The sequence below is a fragment of the Pectinophora gossypiella genome, chromosome 29 (genome assembly GCF_024362695.1).
Source record: "Pectinophora gossypiella chromosome 29, ilPecGoss1.1, whole genome shotgun sequence".
Lineage (NCBI taxonomy): Eukaryota > Metazoa > Arthropoda > Insecta > Lepidoptera > Gelechiidae > Pectinophora > Pectinophora gossypiella.
The window spans coordinates 5,750,729-5,766,196 of NC_065432.1; the positions used below are offsets into that span (position 1 = coordinate 5,750,729).

The 15,468-nt window shown below is 39.7% G+C and overlaps 2 protein-coding genes and 1 long non-coding RNA gene across 5 annotated transcripts in view; 1 reads left to right on the forward strand and 2 right to left on the reverse strand.

The window, feature by feature from the left end:
- Positions 1–15,468, reverse strand: part of LOC126379455 (guanine nucleotide-binding protein-like 1) — a 343,035-nt gene that overhangs the window by 277,859 nt on the left and 49,708 nt on the right. The window contains exon 14 of one of the 3 annotated variants that reach the window (XR_007568336.1): positions 504–586. The exons of 1 other annotated variant lie outside the window; for it this stretch is intronic. The gene's annotated coding sequence lies outside the window, so the exon portion shown is untranslated. Of the gene's footprint in view, positions 1–371; positions 587–15,468 lie in introns of those variants that run through there. One more of the 3 variants, XR_007568335.1, reaches the window with a different exon arrangement.
- LOC126379708 (alpha-(1,3)-fucosyltransferase 10-like) lies at positions 7,315–8,646 on the reverse strand. The gene has a single exon (XM_050028529.1). It carries the CDS (start codon positions 8,644–8,646, stop codon positions 7,315–7,317), a length of 1,332 nt encoding a protein of 443 aa, XP_049884486.1.
- LOC126379649 (uncharacterized) lies at positions 12,087–13,596 on the forward strand. Its single transcript, XR_007568362.1, has 3 exons — positions 12,087–12,515; positions 12,587–12,672; positions 12,763–13,596. It is a non-coding gene; the product is annotated as an uncharacterized LOC126379649 (long non-coding RNA).

Consider the following 15,468-nt stretch of genomic DNA (forward strand, 5'->3'; position numbering starts at 1 on the left):
AGTGTAGTCAGCATACAATCTTATGTTTCCAACAGAATAGATTATATTCATCATCATCAGCCCACTAACGTCCCCACTGCTTGGGCACGGGCCTTCCCTATGGATGGATAGGGAGATCGGGCCTTAAGCCACCACGCGGGCCCAGTGCCATTGATGGTTATTAACGACTGCTAATGCAGCCGGGACCAACGGCTTAACGTGCCTTCCGAAGCACGGTCCTCGAGATGAAAACTTTTTTTTTGTGGTGACCCATCCTATGACCGGCCTTTGCGAAAGTTGCTTAACTTCAACAATCGCAGACCGAGCGCGTTTACCGCTGCGCCACCGAGCTCCTCACTATATAGGTAGATTATATTATATTGTTTGACAGCCTCCGTGGTCTAGTGGTTAGAGCGTTAGGCTCACGATCTGGAGGTCCGGGTTCGATTCCCGATGGGGACATTGTCGAAATCACTTTGTGAGACTGTCCTTTGTTTGGTAAGGACTTTTCAGGCTTGAATCACCTGATTGTCCGAAAAAGTAAGATGATTCCGTGCTTCGGAGGGCACGTTAAGCCGTTGGTCCCGGCTATTAGCCGTAAAAACACCTCCACCAACCCGCAGTGGAGCAGCGTGGTGGAGTATGCTCCATGCCCCCTCCGGTTGATTGAGGGGAGGCCTGTGCCCAGCAGTGGGACGTATATAGGCAGTTTATGTATATTATATTAGGTTAAACGAAGGAAAATCAGTACAGCGCCATCTATAATTGTTTTCGAGGAACGTTCGTCATTTAACAACCCATTTTACAAAATCGTAAAAAATACCTCATTTGATTGCAATGTTCGGTCACGAGCATTAACAGTATATAGGTCCCGGCAAACTTCTTGAGCATCGACCTTGACTGCGCACAACCGAATTTTAGATCTCTTTGGTGGTGCGGTACGGGGCGCGGGGGCGGGTGAGTCCCGCATCGATCGGCTATTGGTAGATCAGTCGATACTTCCCCCGCGCACCCTGTCTTCGTCCCTTTGACTCCCGAATACACTTGCAGTGAAACTGTCACGTTTTTGTTATTGCTCTTTTGTTAGTTTTTTTTTTTTATTGCTCATTTGTTTAAGTTTAAGAATTAGTTACTAGCACGAGGTCTATGTCTACAGATCCAAAACCTAGCAAAAGCTCTGGTATTGCTAGTTTCAACCTCATGGAAGGAATATTATACTTACCTGTCGATTACTTTTTTTTATATTAAATATAATAATTATAAGTTTTAATAAACTATAATAATATAAGTTTAGTTTTATTTACAAAATTAAATAATATAATAATTGTTTTTTTAATGAAGTTAAGAAAATAATCAAAAGTTCATTTTTTTTGCACGGAAGTGTACGTGCGCGAACTTTCCCCCACTACGACACTCGATGCTCAAGAAGTTTGCCGGGAATTATACACTTTGGTACCATGTCAGTTTAACTTTTTTGACAAATTGAACTGTAAGTCTCACTAAATATCAAATAATGTTAGTGCGACAGAGTCCTAAAGTGGGTACATTATATTGCTCATGACTATACATTCCCCTCCGGCTGGTGACAAAGTCCAGACTTGTCTAATTATCCGTCCCCTGCTCACCCCCTATGTCATTTTTCCTCGTTTTTGACCAGATGGCGGTAGCAGGGATAAAGTATTTATGATGTTCGATTTCGTGATGAAATTTCTGTTGAGCTTTAAGACCGCGTATAGGCAAGTGAACAGTCATGAGCAACCGTACCCGCTTTAGGACTCTGTCGCACTAACATATTTGACATTTAGTGAGACTTACAGTTCAATTTGTCAAAAAAGTTAATGTGACATGGTACCAAAGTGTATACATATTAATGCTCGTGGCCGTACAGACACAACGTTGCCCTATTTATACTACTCGACTCGACGAAGCCGTGGTAGCTCAGTTGGTAGAACGCTTGCCTCTCACTTTGAGGTCGCAGGTTCGAATCCAGCTTTTTTTTTTTGACGTGACTTATTGTAGATTTGCCGCAGATGGCATTAACTACTTGGCCGGACAAATGGGGAGCGCTGAAGGCTCTCACCCGGTTCAACGTTTAAGACAACAGGCCTGAGGGTGCCCAGTTGGGCGCGAACCTCGGCTCAGGGCGTGTCGTCTGAGAGGAAAAATATTTGAAAGAATTAATCGACCCTAGTGGGTCGATAGCGATAAGCGCGGAATGAGGGAAATCGTCGACCACGCCGGCGGGGTCGGTATCGGGGACCTGAAGTGTTTGGTGTCGCGAGCTGATTGGCTGCCTCTATGGCGTTCGAATCCAGCACAGGCCAGGCCAAGTAGTCAACACGTTCACTGTGTAACCGAAAATTATACAGGGTGTCCCACTCAGTATTCGTTACGATGTCGCTAACACCCTGTATATCGACCCTTCTCGTGTAATCTTATTTCTCGATGAACAAATTAAAATTTATCTACTTCTTCTTCTTCTTCTATCGTGTGGGTTGTGAGGCGAATTACCAACCTCATCAACCCTGGTGTCAGGGTTACTATTGAGCCGCCAAAGGCCCCTGACATGGCTCATTTATAACGACTACGTACTTACACAGGAAGTAGTAACCGGGACCAACGGCTTAACGTGCCTTCCGAAGCACGGATCGTCTTACTTCTTAATTTATCTATATAGACACAATATGGCTAAAAAAAAAAACAATCTGAAAAACCTCCCCTCAGTTTTTCCCATTTTCCCTTGTGACCCACATATGGGACATACACGTATGAGTTTCAAAATTGCCTCATATGTACATTCACAGCCTCCGTGGTCTAGTGGCTAGAGCGTTGGGCTCACGATCTGGAAGTCCGGGTTCGATTCCCGATGGGGACATTGCCGAAATCACTTTGTGAGACTGTCCTTTGTTTGATAAGGACATTCTAGGCTTGAATCACCTGATTGTCCGAAAAGTAAGAAGATTCCGTGCTTCGTAAGGCACGCTAAGCCGGGTCCCGGGCTACTAGCCCAAACACCTCCACCAACCCGCAGTGGAGCAGTGTGGTGGAGTATGCTCTATACCCCCTCCGGTTGATTGAGGGGAGGACTGTGTCCAGCAGTGGGATTGATTGCAAGATGAACTAAGTAGGTACCCACGCTTCCTACCTACCCCCAAAAGAGATTAAAGACGTGAATATAATATATGTACATTAAGGTTTCCTGTCCTATTACGTGTTAATAACATCCCTGCTCACATCCCTAAAGATCTACCGTGAAGATACAGCTGTATAAATCATAAAACCAATAATGTCTCTCGCAAAACTTCCATAAATAAAAGATATCGTAACCGCTGTTAATTGAAACCTCACATAGATATACAACCAGTATGTTAACTGAATGATAAAATACAATACAATACACAATTATTTATTGCATAAATGGAACATTATAACACAGGAATACTATTATAACAACCAAAACGCGGCCATATTGCTAAGGTAGAAACTTCTTCCAGGCATAACCTTTAGATGATATTTTATTTAAGTAGTCAGTTAGGTTTTTTTTTACAGTTTTACATTCAGCCATTACAGTAAAAAACCAATTCGAATGAAACAAACACATAAGACATCATCATCATCATCAGTCCATTAACGTCCCCACTGCTTGGGCACGGGTCTTCCCTATGGATGGATAGGGAGATCGGGCCTTAAACCACCACGCGGGCCTTGTGCGGATTGATGGTTATTAACGACTGCTAATGCAGCCGGGACCAACGGCATAACGTGCCTTCCGAAGCACCGAGGAGCTCGAGATGAATTTTTTTTTTGTGGTCACCCATCCTATGACCAGCCTTTGCGAAAGTTGCTTAGCTTAAACAATCGCAGACCGAGCGCGTTTACCGCTGCGCCACCGAGCTCCTCCATATCAATGCTAGGTAGACAACATTGTTAGTTGCTACTCTGCTGTGGTTTATACTTGTCACCGGTCAAAGCAGTCGATCGGTCAGCGTTTTCCCTGTCCAAGGGGGTTCTTTTGTGATTTTTTATGTCTGCCCCTTGATTAGAATATAATTGGGGGTCAAACCACGCTTGGTGTGGGGTTTTGAATCCGTGAGTTTCGAGTGAAGTAGAAAAAATGAAGGGATTATATTGGGGAAGGGATTAACAGCCTCCGTGGTGTAGTGGTTAGAGCGTTAGGCTCAAGATCTGGAGGTCCGGGTTCGATTCCCGACGGAGACATTGTCGGAATCACTTTGTGAGACTATCCTATGTTTGGTAAGGACTTTACAGGCTTGAATCACCTGATTGTCCGAAAAAATAAGTTGATTCCGTGCTTCGGAGGGCACGATAAGCCGTGGGTCCCAGTTATTAGCTGTAAAAAATACCTCCACCAACCCGCAGTAGAGCAGGGTGGTGAAGTGTGCTCCATACCCCCTCTGGTTGATTGAGGGGAGGCCTGTGCCCAGCATGTACGTATATAGGCTATTTATGTTTATACGCTTGAACCCCAACCCGACCCCAACGGGAAACAGGCGTGATCTTATCGCTTGAAATTATTTGAAATATTGACAAGAATGTCATATCGTCTTTACAGGGTCCGCTTACCTAACCTGAAGATTTGACAGGTCCGGTTTTTTACAGAAGCGACTGCCTGTTTCACCTTCCAACCCGAAGGAAAACCAGCCAAATACAAGTTAAGTGATCCCTAGTTTGGTTAGGACATTACAGTCTGTCCGAATTTGTCCGAAAATAAGATGATCCGTGCTTCGGAAGGCACGTTAAGCCGTTGGTCCCGGTTACTACTACCTGATGTAAGTATGTAGACGTTACATGAGCCATGTCAGGGGCCTTTGGTATTCCACCTCACAACCCACACGATAAGAAGACAAGTTAAGTCACCTCCGAAACGCTCTCGGGAATGTGGGTTTCCTCACGATGATTTCCTTCACCGCTGATCACGTGATAATACATAGGTATAGGCTACTCAACTATCTTGTAAATTGAGATACTTCTAGTGACACCTTATTTGTCAAATTCTACCAAGTGGTTTAGAAGTTTGGAACGCACGTGCATACACACAAAAGTACATAGCGGTCAAACACATAACCCTCCTTTTGCTTCGCTACGGTCGGGTAAAAATAACATTACCATCTCTCGTGGCAGTTAAAAAAATCCGCCCTTTATACAGTGGGTGGCAAAAAAGATATTAACTCGGCACATGTGTTTCCATGGATGTAATATTCACGATTTTGATATATTGGGTGGGGTGTACGAAATATGAACACCTTGTATAATGCCTACAATGTAGGCTCGTCTGTGTCTACCCCGCTATATACATAGCGAGGGCACGTTCGTTTGTGTATTCATAGCAATGGTATCTATATTGCGTTTTAGAATCATAAATAATAAGGTATTTGATTGGGTTAAACATCTTCTTTATAAATATATAAAAGGAGAAACTGACTGAGTGACATATCAACGCACAGCCTAAACGGCTAAACGTAGGCATTTGAAATTTGGAAGAGACGTAGCTTAGGTACCGTGGAGGTGCACTAAGAAACGAATTCCCGGAATTCCCACGGGAACGGGAATTAGCGGGAAAATCCTTTTGTATGGAAAATCTAAACCACTTAAGTTAGACGCTTGAAATTTGGCATGCAGGTACCTTAGTAAACTTAAAGCTTAGTTGCAACAGGATATTGCAACATTCCCACGGGAATGGGAGTTAGCGGGAAAAAACATTTGTATGAAAAAAAAACAATCTCATCTCTGAATTCCAGACGAAAGCCTATAGGTACTTTAGAGTTAGCTTCCATTGATCGTATTTTCCTAAATTTATATCAAACCAAATTATCATACACTAATAATCTAAAAGTTTATAATAATTCATTATTTAACAGAAAGGGTTACAAATGAGGAAGTGCTAGTAAGAGTAAGGGAAAAGAGACAAATACTGAGAATTATTGAGGACAGAAGAGGCAAGATGATTGGACACCTAATAAGACACGACGAATTCATTAAAAACATCATAGAAGGAAAGCTAGAAGGAAAGAGAGGAAGGGGAAGACCAAGAAGAGCTTACATGGAACAGATTAAAGAAAAGGTTAACGTCGTGTCTTATAGGGAAGTCAAGGAATTGGCCTTTGATAGACTGGAATGGAAAATGCTACACCGACAAGAGCGTGGCTTTTAAATTGATGATGATGATTATTTAACTGAGCTACTTATAATATAACCTCATTTAAAAATAATAAAATTAAGCATTTTTTTTTCCTTTCTCCCACACTCAAATATCTCTCTTTTATAACACGCCACGCGGACGAAGTTGCGGGCAAAAGCTAGTAAATTATAAAACGCTAATTAATACTGTAATAAACTAAACTTTAACTTAACTTTTACTTTTTAACTTTTTTTTTTGGAAACTTTTTTATTATTATAATTTTTTTTTTTTTATATAATTGTATGTCTTTTTCATATCTCGGGCCTATGGAGTCCCGGACTTTTGGAAGGCGTGCGTGGGGCCGAAGCCAACACGTAGAGGCCCCTTAAGACAATTTAATCTAAATGTGGTGTGACACCAACGGGCGATTATCCCTGTATGCACTATGGGAGTGCACCCAAAGACAATCCCCGGTTCGTGTAGGACTATAATAATGTAGAAAAAGAAGCCAGTCAACATGGTAAAAAATCAATCCCATTTTGATTTTCGACTTTCGAATTTTATTTATGAATTAAGTTACAATAAGTATGTACGTAGTTACTTACTGGGAAGTCTCGACAACAAACTTCGTTACAATTATGAAAAATAAACTATTTTTATTATTTTATTATTTATTTATAAGTACGACGTTTGATCGCTTTCATTGATGACGTCACAGGACAGTATTTCCATAGACTCCAAAGAAAACTTTCGTTTTGACGTTTCGTAAAAGGTATCTTATTTGACTAGGTTGTGGAGTAGCCTATTACGGCCTTCGAAATGCGTACTTTCACTTACTTTTTTTACGTGACTTATTGTGAATTTGCCGCAAATGGCATTAGCTACTTGGCCGGACAAATAGGGAGCGCTAAGGGCTCTCGCCCACCACTTACATTAGTCGAACATATCACAAAAATCACTTTGTGATCCCTAGTTTGGTTAGGACATTACAGGCTGATCACCTGGCTGAAAGTAAGATGATCCGTGCTTCGGAAGGCACGTTAAGCTGTTGTCCCCAGTTACTATTTACTGATGTCAGTGAGTAATCGTTACATGAGCCATGTAGGCCTTTGGCGGATCAATCATAACCCTGACACCAGGGTTGATGAGGTTGGTATTCCACCTCACAACCCACACGATAGAAGAAGAAGATTAGTTTAACTTCTGTCCACAACCTTACTATTTAGTCTTTGTATCATGTCTATCGTAGTTTTTGCCTTTTCTATTCTATCTATCCAAACATTTGTCGGATTCACCGACAGAGTTAGCGCTGAAACTGGTAACGGACAGTCATAATGTGCTCTTGTGACTACATTGACTTTCGTATTATTCTTGTCGTAAATCCTTTCGCAAATAAAAGTCTCAAACTCTCTCAAGGCTTCATAATAATTCGTCTGATACGGCCTTAAGCGTATTTCTTCCAATAAATTCTGATTGGATATTTTCCCTAACGTCTTATGCTCGAGGTATTCTTCGTACGCCGTGTCGTTGTTCAGGAGGTAGTGCAGGTGTTGGCTGAGCAGCTCCGGCGTGGGGAAGTCCTCCAGCAGTATGGCCGACTTGTTGTTCGGCAGCCAATCCCTGATCTGCGGAGCTCCAAAGTATATCGGCACCACACCAGCTTGTATAGGTCTCCACAACTTCTCTGTCATGTAATCATTACACACTCCATTCTCTATTGCAATCATAAATTTGTACTTAGCTATGAACTGGTACATATCTTTGTCACTGAGAAATGTCTGATAAGATCTATTGATGACCAAGTCTTTATTGTGCAGGCACTCGCCATAGGAGTCAACTTTTATGTACTCCATGAGAACTTTGACGTACTCGTCTCTTTCTGTGGTAGTGTCACAGTCGTTCTGCATGTACAAAACCGGAGCCAGATGCGTCAGAAAAGCGTTTTTCGTCGACGTATTGACGTAAAACTCTTTTGATGTTAACGTCTCTAAAGACCTCAGGAGATGGAGCGGGAACGGTACGTCACTAAACCTGCTGAAAGTTGACGAAAAATTGAACAAGCTCAATGATTCTTCGTAAACAAATTCAAGGATGTTCTTTGGAGACTCTTCGTGTATCAAACCCCATATCGTGTTGTGATTCTTTGGCAAAGGATAGTCCTCAATATACGTAGCGTAAAATAGGTACGCTTCTGGATTTTGGTATTGAGAACTCTTGAGGAAAACGTCACACTGTAAAGTACTGTTTCTGCATGTAACTTTATTGATGTATGGAAGCCAATGCATGTCTTTGGTATACCAAACAATGGCTGGGTTTCTCGTGACGGTCACGGCTTTGGCATCAGGAAATATCACCACATTGGTAGTCATGTACCATGTAGTGATTAAGAGGATGAGCGCAGTAGCAAATAACGTCCAGAAAGCGACGAGAATTTGAAAGCATAGTCTGGTCTTTCCAGTCTTGAAGCTGTAATGAACTTCCGACCATTCTGTTTCCTCGTAATTCAGCTCTGAACTGATCCTCAACATGGTAAGTAAAACCTGGAATTAATCCTGAAATTAAATCAATATATAAAGCGAAGTTGATGGTAGGGCTGGCAAAGGAAGACCTAGAAGGACTTACATTGACCAAATTGGAGATGTCCTTAGAAAAGGTTTAGTACGATCTACTCTGAACCGGCGTGCGTGTATGAAGCGATTGATAAATGTGGAGGAAGCAAGAGAAGTGTGTCAGGATCGAAGCAAAGGGAATTCTATATAGTCTCTGCTTACCCCGGTGGAAAATAGGCGTGAGTTTATGTATGTATGTATGTGTATGCTAAGGCTAGAAGGCGCAACGCCTAAGTCTTAAAGGTTGTCGGGTAATACGACCTGTCGGGAATACAGAAATGTGCTGGGACTTCCACTCCTGCTTTTGATTTTACGACAATCACGAGATTTACAGATGATACTGTCTTTCTTACCTTAAAACATTATTCCGAGATATTTATTTACAATTGAAACATTCGTGTGGAAATTATCTCACAAGAAGTCACTTCTCTTCACTTTAAATAGTCCGGACTGTGTATGATCATAACTGACAGCAAACATTTAAAGGTTAGCCCAACTGACGTCTTCCCACCCTGCGTTGCCATTTCGTAAAAAATAAATTACCCGCGACCAATGTTTTTACTTTTATTTTTATTTAAATTACTTTGCAAGGAAATTTTTTACTTTAAGCAAAAGAGTTACATACACTTTTAATGATTTTTATATAAGTGACAAGTAATAGTAACTAAATACATTAGTCAGTAATTCACTTAATTTTCTATAATCAAATTTACATTCTTGGAATGTTGGTACCAATTTAATGGTAACACTAACGTCATCAAAGGGCTAGCAATGGCGGCTTGTCATAGGCTTGAGCATACCTGGTTTTCTTTTTTCTTATACCATGAAAATATCAATAGTAAAACGTAGTGAATTATATTCTCTTTGGTTGATACAGTCAGCAAAGAGATTATTGTAAAATTATATTTTTTAAGAAATTATTGAGTCAATGATAAGCAGCCTTGGGTCCCTAATACACATTTTTTCTTTCTTATTTTTTTCTTATTTTTATTGTAATAAACGTTTCTTTCTTTCTTTCATACATTAACCAAGCCAAAAAAATAAAAAAAGAAGATACAGGGGCTCCCATTTATCCGGACAAGTATTTAACACCACAAACCTCCATCCAGAGGTCTCGGGTTTGATTCCTAATGGGGACATAAGACAAAAATCACTTTATCCCTATAATCCCTAGTTTGATTAGGACATTGCAGGTCGGTCATCTGATCGTCCGAAAGTAAGATCCGTGCTTTGAAAGGCACGTTAAGCCGATGGTCCCGGTTACTACTTACTGATATAAGTAGGTATGTATTACTTTCTGAATTTGACACGTTTTTATTAAATGTATATACCGCTGTGTACGAATATATAATATAGCTAAACAAGCGCCAAGTTTTCGCCGCATTTTTGTATCAAGCGCTGTATCTACGGTAGTCTATTCTCAATAAACCCTGAAACCAGGGTTGATGAGGTCTGGTAATCCACCTCACAACCCACAGATGAAGAGGCAAATGTAAAAAAAAAATTATAACATGGCCATAAAGCCTTAAACTCATTGTCTTTCAAGGGGATGTATTTTAAAATTCATAATATATTTCCTCAAGTTCCCCTCGGTTCCGAAGATCAACAGAATCACACGGTACAACGGTTTCTATTTCACGACCAGAGGGGCGTGAGGTGGCGAAAGTTTTGAGTGGATGCGCCAATGACATGGTATGAATATAAGGATTTTTTATTTATTTTTTTCTCTTATTTTATTTTACTTTTTTGCGCGCTACACTGCAGCTGTACAAGTGTACTATATCCTCTGCCGAAGGTTGTCTGGAGGAGATGGCTCTTAGCGATAAGGCCGCCTTTGCCCACCTTAGAATAAGTTTATCCTGTAAATGTTTTGTGAATTTGTGTGCAATAAAGTATTTTATTATTATTATTATGAATGTACTAATGATGATAATGATGATGAACCAATGTTATGGGCGATAGGCTGATCCCTTATCACCATAAGGTTCATCATATCCAGCTTAAGACATCGTATCAACAGTGGCTGCAAGTTGTCTTTGATTACTTGTGGCTCTGCCCACCCCATTAGGGATAACGGGCGTGAGTTTATGTATGTATGTATGTATTATGAATGTAGGAAAGCGAGTGGAACGGAAAGTAAGATTGACAAAAAGTAAGTTTGGTTGTTTATTATGGCATCGGCCTTAATTCTGAAATAAAACTGAGACTTGGCTTCGCCCTTAATTTTGTAAAAATACGCCAGACTTGGTTTCGGCCTTCTATGAATTTTATAATTAAAAAAAAAGAAAAAAAAATATATGACTTGGCTGTATGGACTATTGTGTTTTATTATTTTTAATTGGACCGTGTACTTGGTTCAAGATAAATTATGGAATTCTGATTACTAAATAAAGACACATCTAAAACTAACGAAAATCATTTTTTTTTCTAAATAACTTATTTATGAATTTTAAACAAGAAAAACGTAATAATAAGTACGACATTTTATCACGCTTTTCTATGACGTCACAGTGTGCTTTTTCATACGAATTCCATAGTAATTTCGTGTTTTGAAGGTTAGGTAAAAGTAACTGATTTGACTAGTTGGAAACTAGCCTATTGGTTTGTTTTACTTTTTTCGATATATGTACATACATACATAAACTCACGCCCGTAATCCCTAATGGGGTGGGCAGAGCCACAAGTAATCAAAGACAACTTGCAGCCACTGTTGATACGAAGTCCAAAGATGGATATGATGAACCTTATGGTGATAAGGGATCAGCCTATCGTCCATAACATTAGTCCATCATGTTAGAGGACACAATCCCTCTGTCGGTTTTTACGACATGCCCGGGAAGAGAAGCAGCTGAACGTGTTCTATGTTTTTTATATGCTCCCAGAACAGCATAGAAGCAATATATGGATGCACTCATAACAATATTGTACTGTCTTATCCACACAAAACTAGCCTATCAAATAAAGACACGGCTAAAGAAAAGAAATCGTCCAATCTTGTATATTTAAATTCAGAGACAACTGTCGCGGAAACGGAATTCCAATCGAGTAACAACTTTTTTATTTTTAAAGGAAATTAACATTTATCCGGGACTTCTCTCCTCTATTATTATTATTGGTATTTTTCTATATTTTTATACTTTTTAAATATGTTTGAAATACTTCGAAACTCATTTTTTTTATCCCACCATAGAGTTTTTCCATCCAGAAATCAAAAAACGATAATAGTAAACAAAGCTTTTTTGGGGCCTAATCTTTGCAAAGTTTTCGTATTCAAAGTACTTATAAGACTTTAAAGACTAGCAGTATCCCAAAGCGCATTGTAACGAAGCATTTCGGACCAACGAGCCTTGTAGCGACATCTTGTGGTTTCTGGAGATATAATGTTGTTTCACAGAACACAGATGGCGCTGCAGGGTTATCGATGGGCCCGAATATTTTTGATTATTTTATTTTCTTCAAAATTTGGTATATTTAATTATCTGCAACATTTATTGAAATTATATTATATTTTATTTAGGTTTCGGATCAAACAAGTCGATCGATTATTGTCGTTGATTCGGCGAATTTATGGTTTGGTAGATTTTTTCTAGTTTGGCAACTTTGTTCGTGGTTCTTGTGTCAGACTGACAGCTGGCTGAGCTGAGAGACAGGTTATGGAAAGTGGGGACGTCGCGAGAGCGCCGGAGACTCCACTGCCGTAACAATAATGTGGGCAAATTAAAAGCCACGATTTATCGGCGACATCAAGAGCCGATGTCTCCATTTATATAAATAACTTAACTGAGATGGTAAGTCCTCGCAATTCTTCGTGCATATTTTTGCACCAACTTTGTGATAACCTCGAGGTCCTTGTTTTCAGCAACATCACTGAAATCCCATCGCCTAAGGTCCAGTGGGTGGGTTTAGGTTTCATCCGAGCGATGCCCAACTATCCCGGATGAACCTGTAAGTTATTTTCTTTGTTTTACACTCGTGAGTTGCATTGCCACGCTGTCAGCTGAACCACATGCTAATCATTGCCATTCCTTGTTGCAGATGGGTTTTTTGTTTCCTTTAAGTTTTTAACGTTTTAAAGTTTCGAACGTTTTGCAAGTTTTAATCTAAGAAGAAGTTTATGATTGGATCAGACTATTTCAACAAATTTGGTGAATGAAGATTCCTACTGTTTTCTTCTGCATTTGAGAGTTATTTCAAGCTTCATTTCGGCGGAGCTTGCCTTGGTTGTTTGCACGTCGAAGCTTTCCTTTGTGCGGCGCGCATGTGGATGTGCCGCGCCTCTCCTTTTGTCAACACACCGGATAAGGCCCGGTGAAGGACTGCGAGGTTGACCGGTGGACGTGCAGCCCGCCAGCTGCGTAACAGTTGGCCCGCTGCGCCGCCATCGTCCAGCACGCCCTGGCCTGAGCCGGCCTCAACTCATCACCTGTACGGTATTCCGGGACGCCTCAGGTAGGCCTGATAGTCAGAGGTCCTCGAGTAAGTGAGGTGCCTACTAGGAGGACGGAAAGATATTTTAAGACCTAGTGATATCTTATGGTCATGTCACAGAGTGATACTTTACCTAACGGCCCACTTCTCATTAATTGAATTCTATTCTATTGGAATTACAAAAATCTTTTGTTTCAGTGGCGCCCTTCTTGGTGAAATTGTCGCTTTGTACAACCATTTTAGTATATAAGTGGTGTTGGCATAAACTTTAAGATAAAAATTTTTTTTGAGAAAACAGTGTATTTTTTTTTATTAAAAAAAGTGATGGGATTTTGTGTGAATTGTTTGTGTTTTGTTTGCATCTTAGGTTAAGTTGTGTTTGTCTTAGCATAAGTAAAGTTATAGGCCTCCTATTAGAGACCTAACTTAATTACCTATTTTGTTTTTTTTGTTCATTAAGTTTAAACCCAATTTATAACCTAAATGGTCTAGGGCTTATTGACATTTTTACAATTACATTTGTGTTTTTTTTTTTAACCTTTATATAGGTAAACTAGGGGTTAAAAGCAATTTTTTTTTTGATGCTTACTAGCAATTTTATAGATTGAGTTTTTTTGCTAAACATATATTATTTAATTAAAAAACAAACATAATTACCCTATTATTTGAAATCAATTATTATCACTTTCTTAAAACACATAAAGGTAGTATTTTATAACATTTACAACAGGATATTGAGTAGAAATAGATATTTTGTAACTTTGCTTCATCATCATATTGATAGTTGTGCCGCTGCTTGGCAAATATTTTGCTTATTTGTTTTTATTGAAATAATTATAGAACTGTCTTTCAATATCAACTTTATTGAGTATTCAGTAGTAAATTTCCTTTACCATCTTTACATATTGATTGATAACATATTACAACTTAAAAAATAACATTTACTTCATAGTAAACATAACCTTAAACAAAATTTATATAAAACACTGTTGTTTTTTTATTGTTTTGAAAATTATTTACAGGGATAGACTGAGAATTGATGTTGTGTGATAATTACACTTATTTGGTTTATATTTAATGAAAAATTTTGTACATATATTAGATAATAAGTTTTGGAGGCAGACGGGTACATTTTGAGATATAAATTTACTTCAGTTTACTTCAAACCACTTTACAATCTTGAAATTATAACTCTGAAACACAACCATGGATATCCAAACGGTTTATTTACATTCACTGCTCCGTGATGAATTAATATATGAAGTGAGTATTCGTGCAGAAGCACCGGCTGATACTGTTCTCAATTTGAAGAAACAGCTTAGGGAGTTGATCACTGGTTTCTCTCCGGATGAAATAATGGACGATGAACGAAAACCACAGGCAGAATTCCCAATCATCACCGAGAAGCTGAAGGAGCTGCAGGCAAAACTTGATTTAGCAGTGAAGTCTAGGGACCGTCATCACCTAATGCGTGCTAAGGCTTTGTATAATCATCTTCATCACCGTCTTGAGCGTGTAGTATGCACGGAGTCTGTCGATAGGGACATAAAATTGAAGCAGAATAAAAATCTTATAGCTTGCGGTCACTCATTGGAGAAATTGTTGTCAACAAAAAACGTCATCGACCCAGAAGAGGAAAACAGGGGAAAAGGGACAGATGGTTCAGCAATTAATTTAATGAAGTGGAACATTAAATTCGACGGCCGTACGAGTCCACATACGTTCTTGCAATCCATAAGTGAACGCGCCTCAGCGTTCGGAGTTAGTGACAATGTACTTTTCAGGTCCGCCTTTTGTTTCTTTTCGGATCAAGGTCTTCTATGGTACAGAGGTGTTAAGGAGCAGGTTACGACTTGGCAGGAATTGAGTGAGCTTTTAATCCAGGAATTCGCACCCGTTGATTTTGACTATCGTTTGCTGGGGGAGATTAGAGCTCGCACCCAAGGACAGGATGAACCAACACACATCTATTTTGCAGTCATGAACTGTATGTTTTCACAATTGAAACGACCACTTTTGGACAGTGACAAATTTGAAATTTTAATACATAATATTAGACCCATTTTTCGAGAGCAGTTAGCATTGCACGACATAGCTACGATAGCTGAACTTAAGGAAAAATGCCGTAAAATAGAATCTGCGCGACAAATGACACAGCTGTTTGTCGAACCACCTAAGCAGTCTAGTTTGAATATTGATTTCGTGTATAAAGGCAAAACGAAACCTGTAATGCCCGTCAGCGAATCGTCCGATGTTAGGGAAATGGAACAGGTCTCGGCAGTTCAGCCACCAATTCAGGCCCAAACTTTTAGG

Bases quoted from the DNA above. Each gene is read 5' to 3' on its own strand.
- LOC126379708 (XM_050028529.1), bottom strand. From the start codon at position 8,646: ATGTTGAGGATCAGTTCAGAGCTGAATTACGAGGAAACAGAATGGTCG.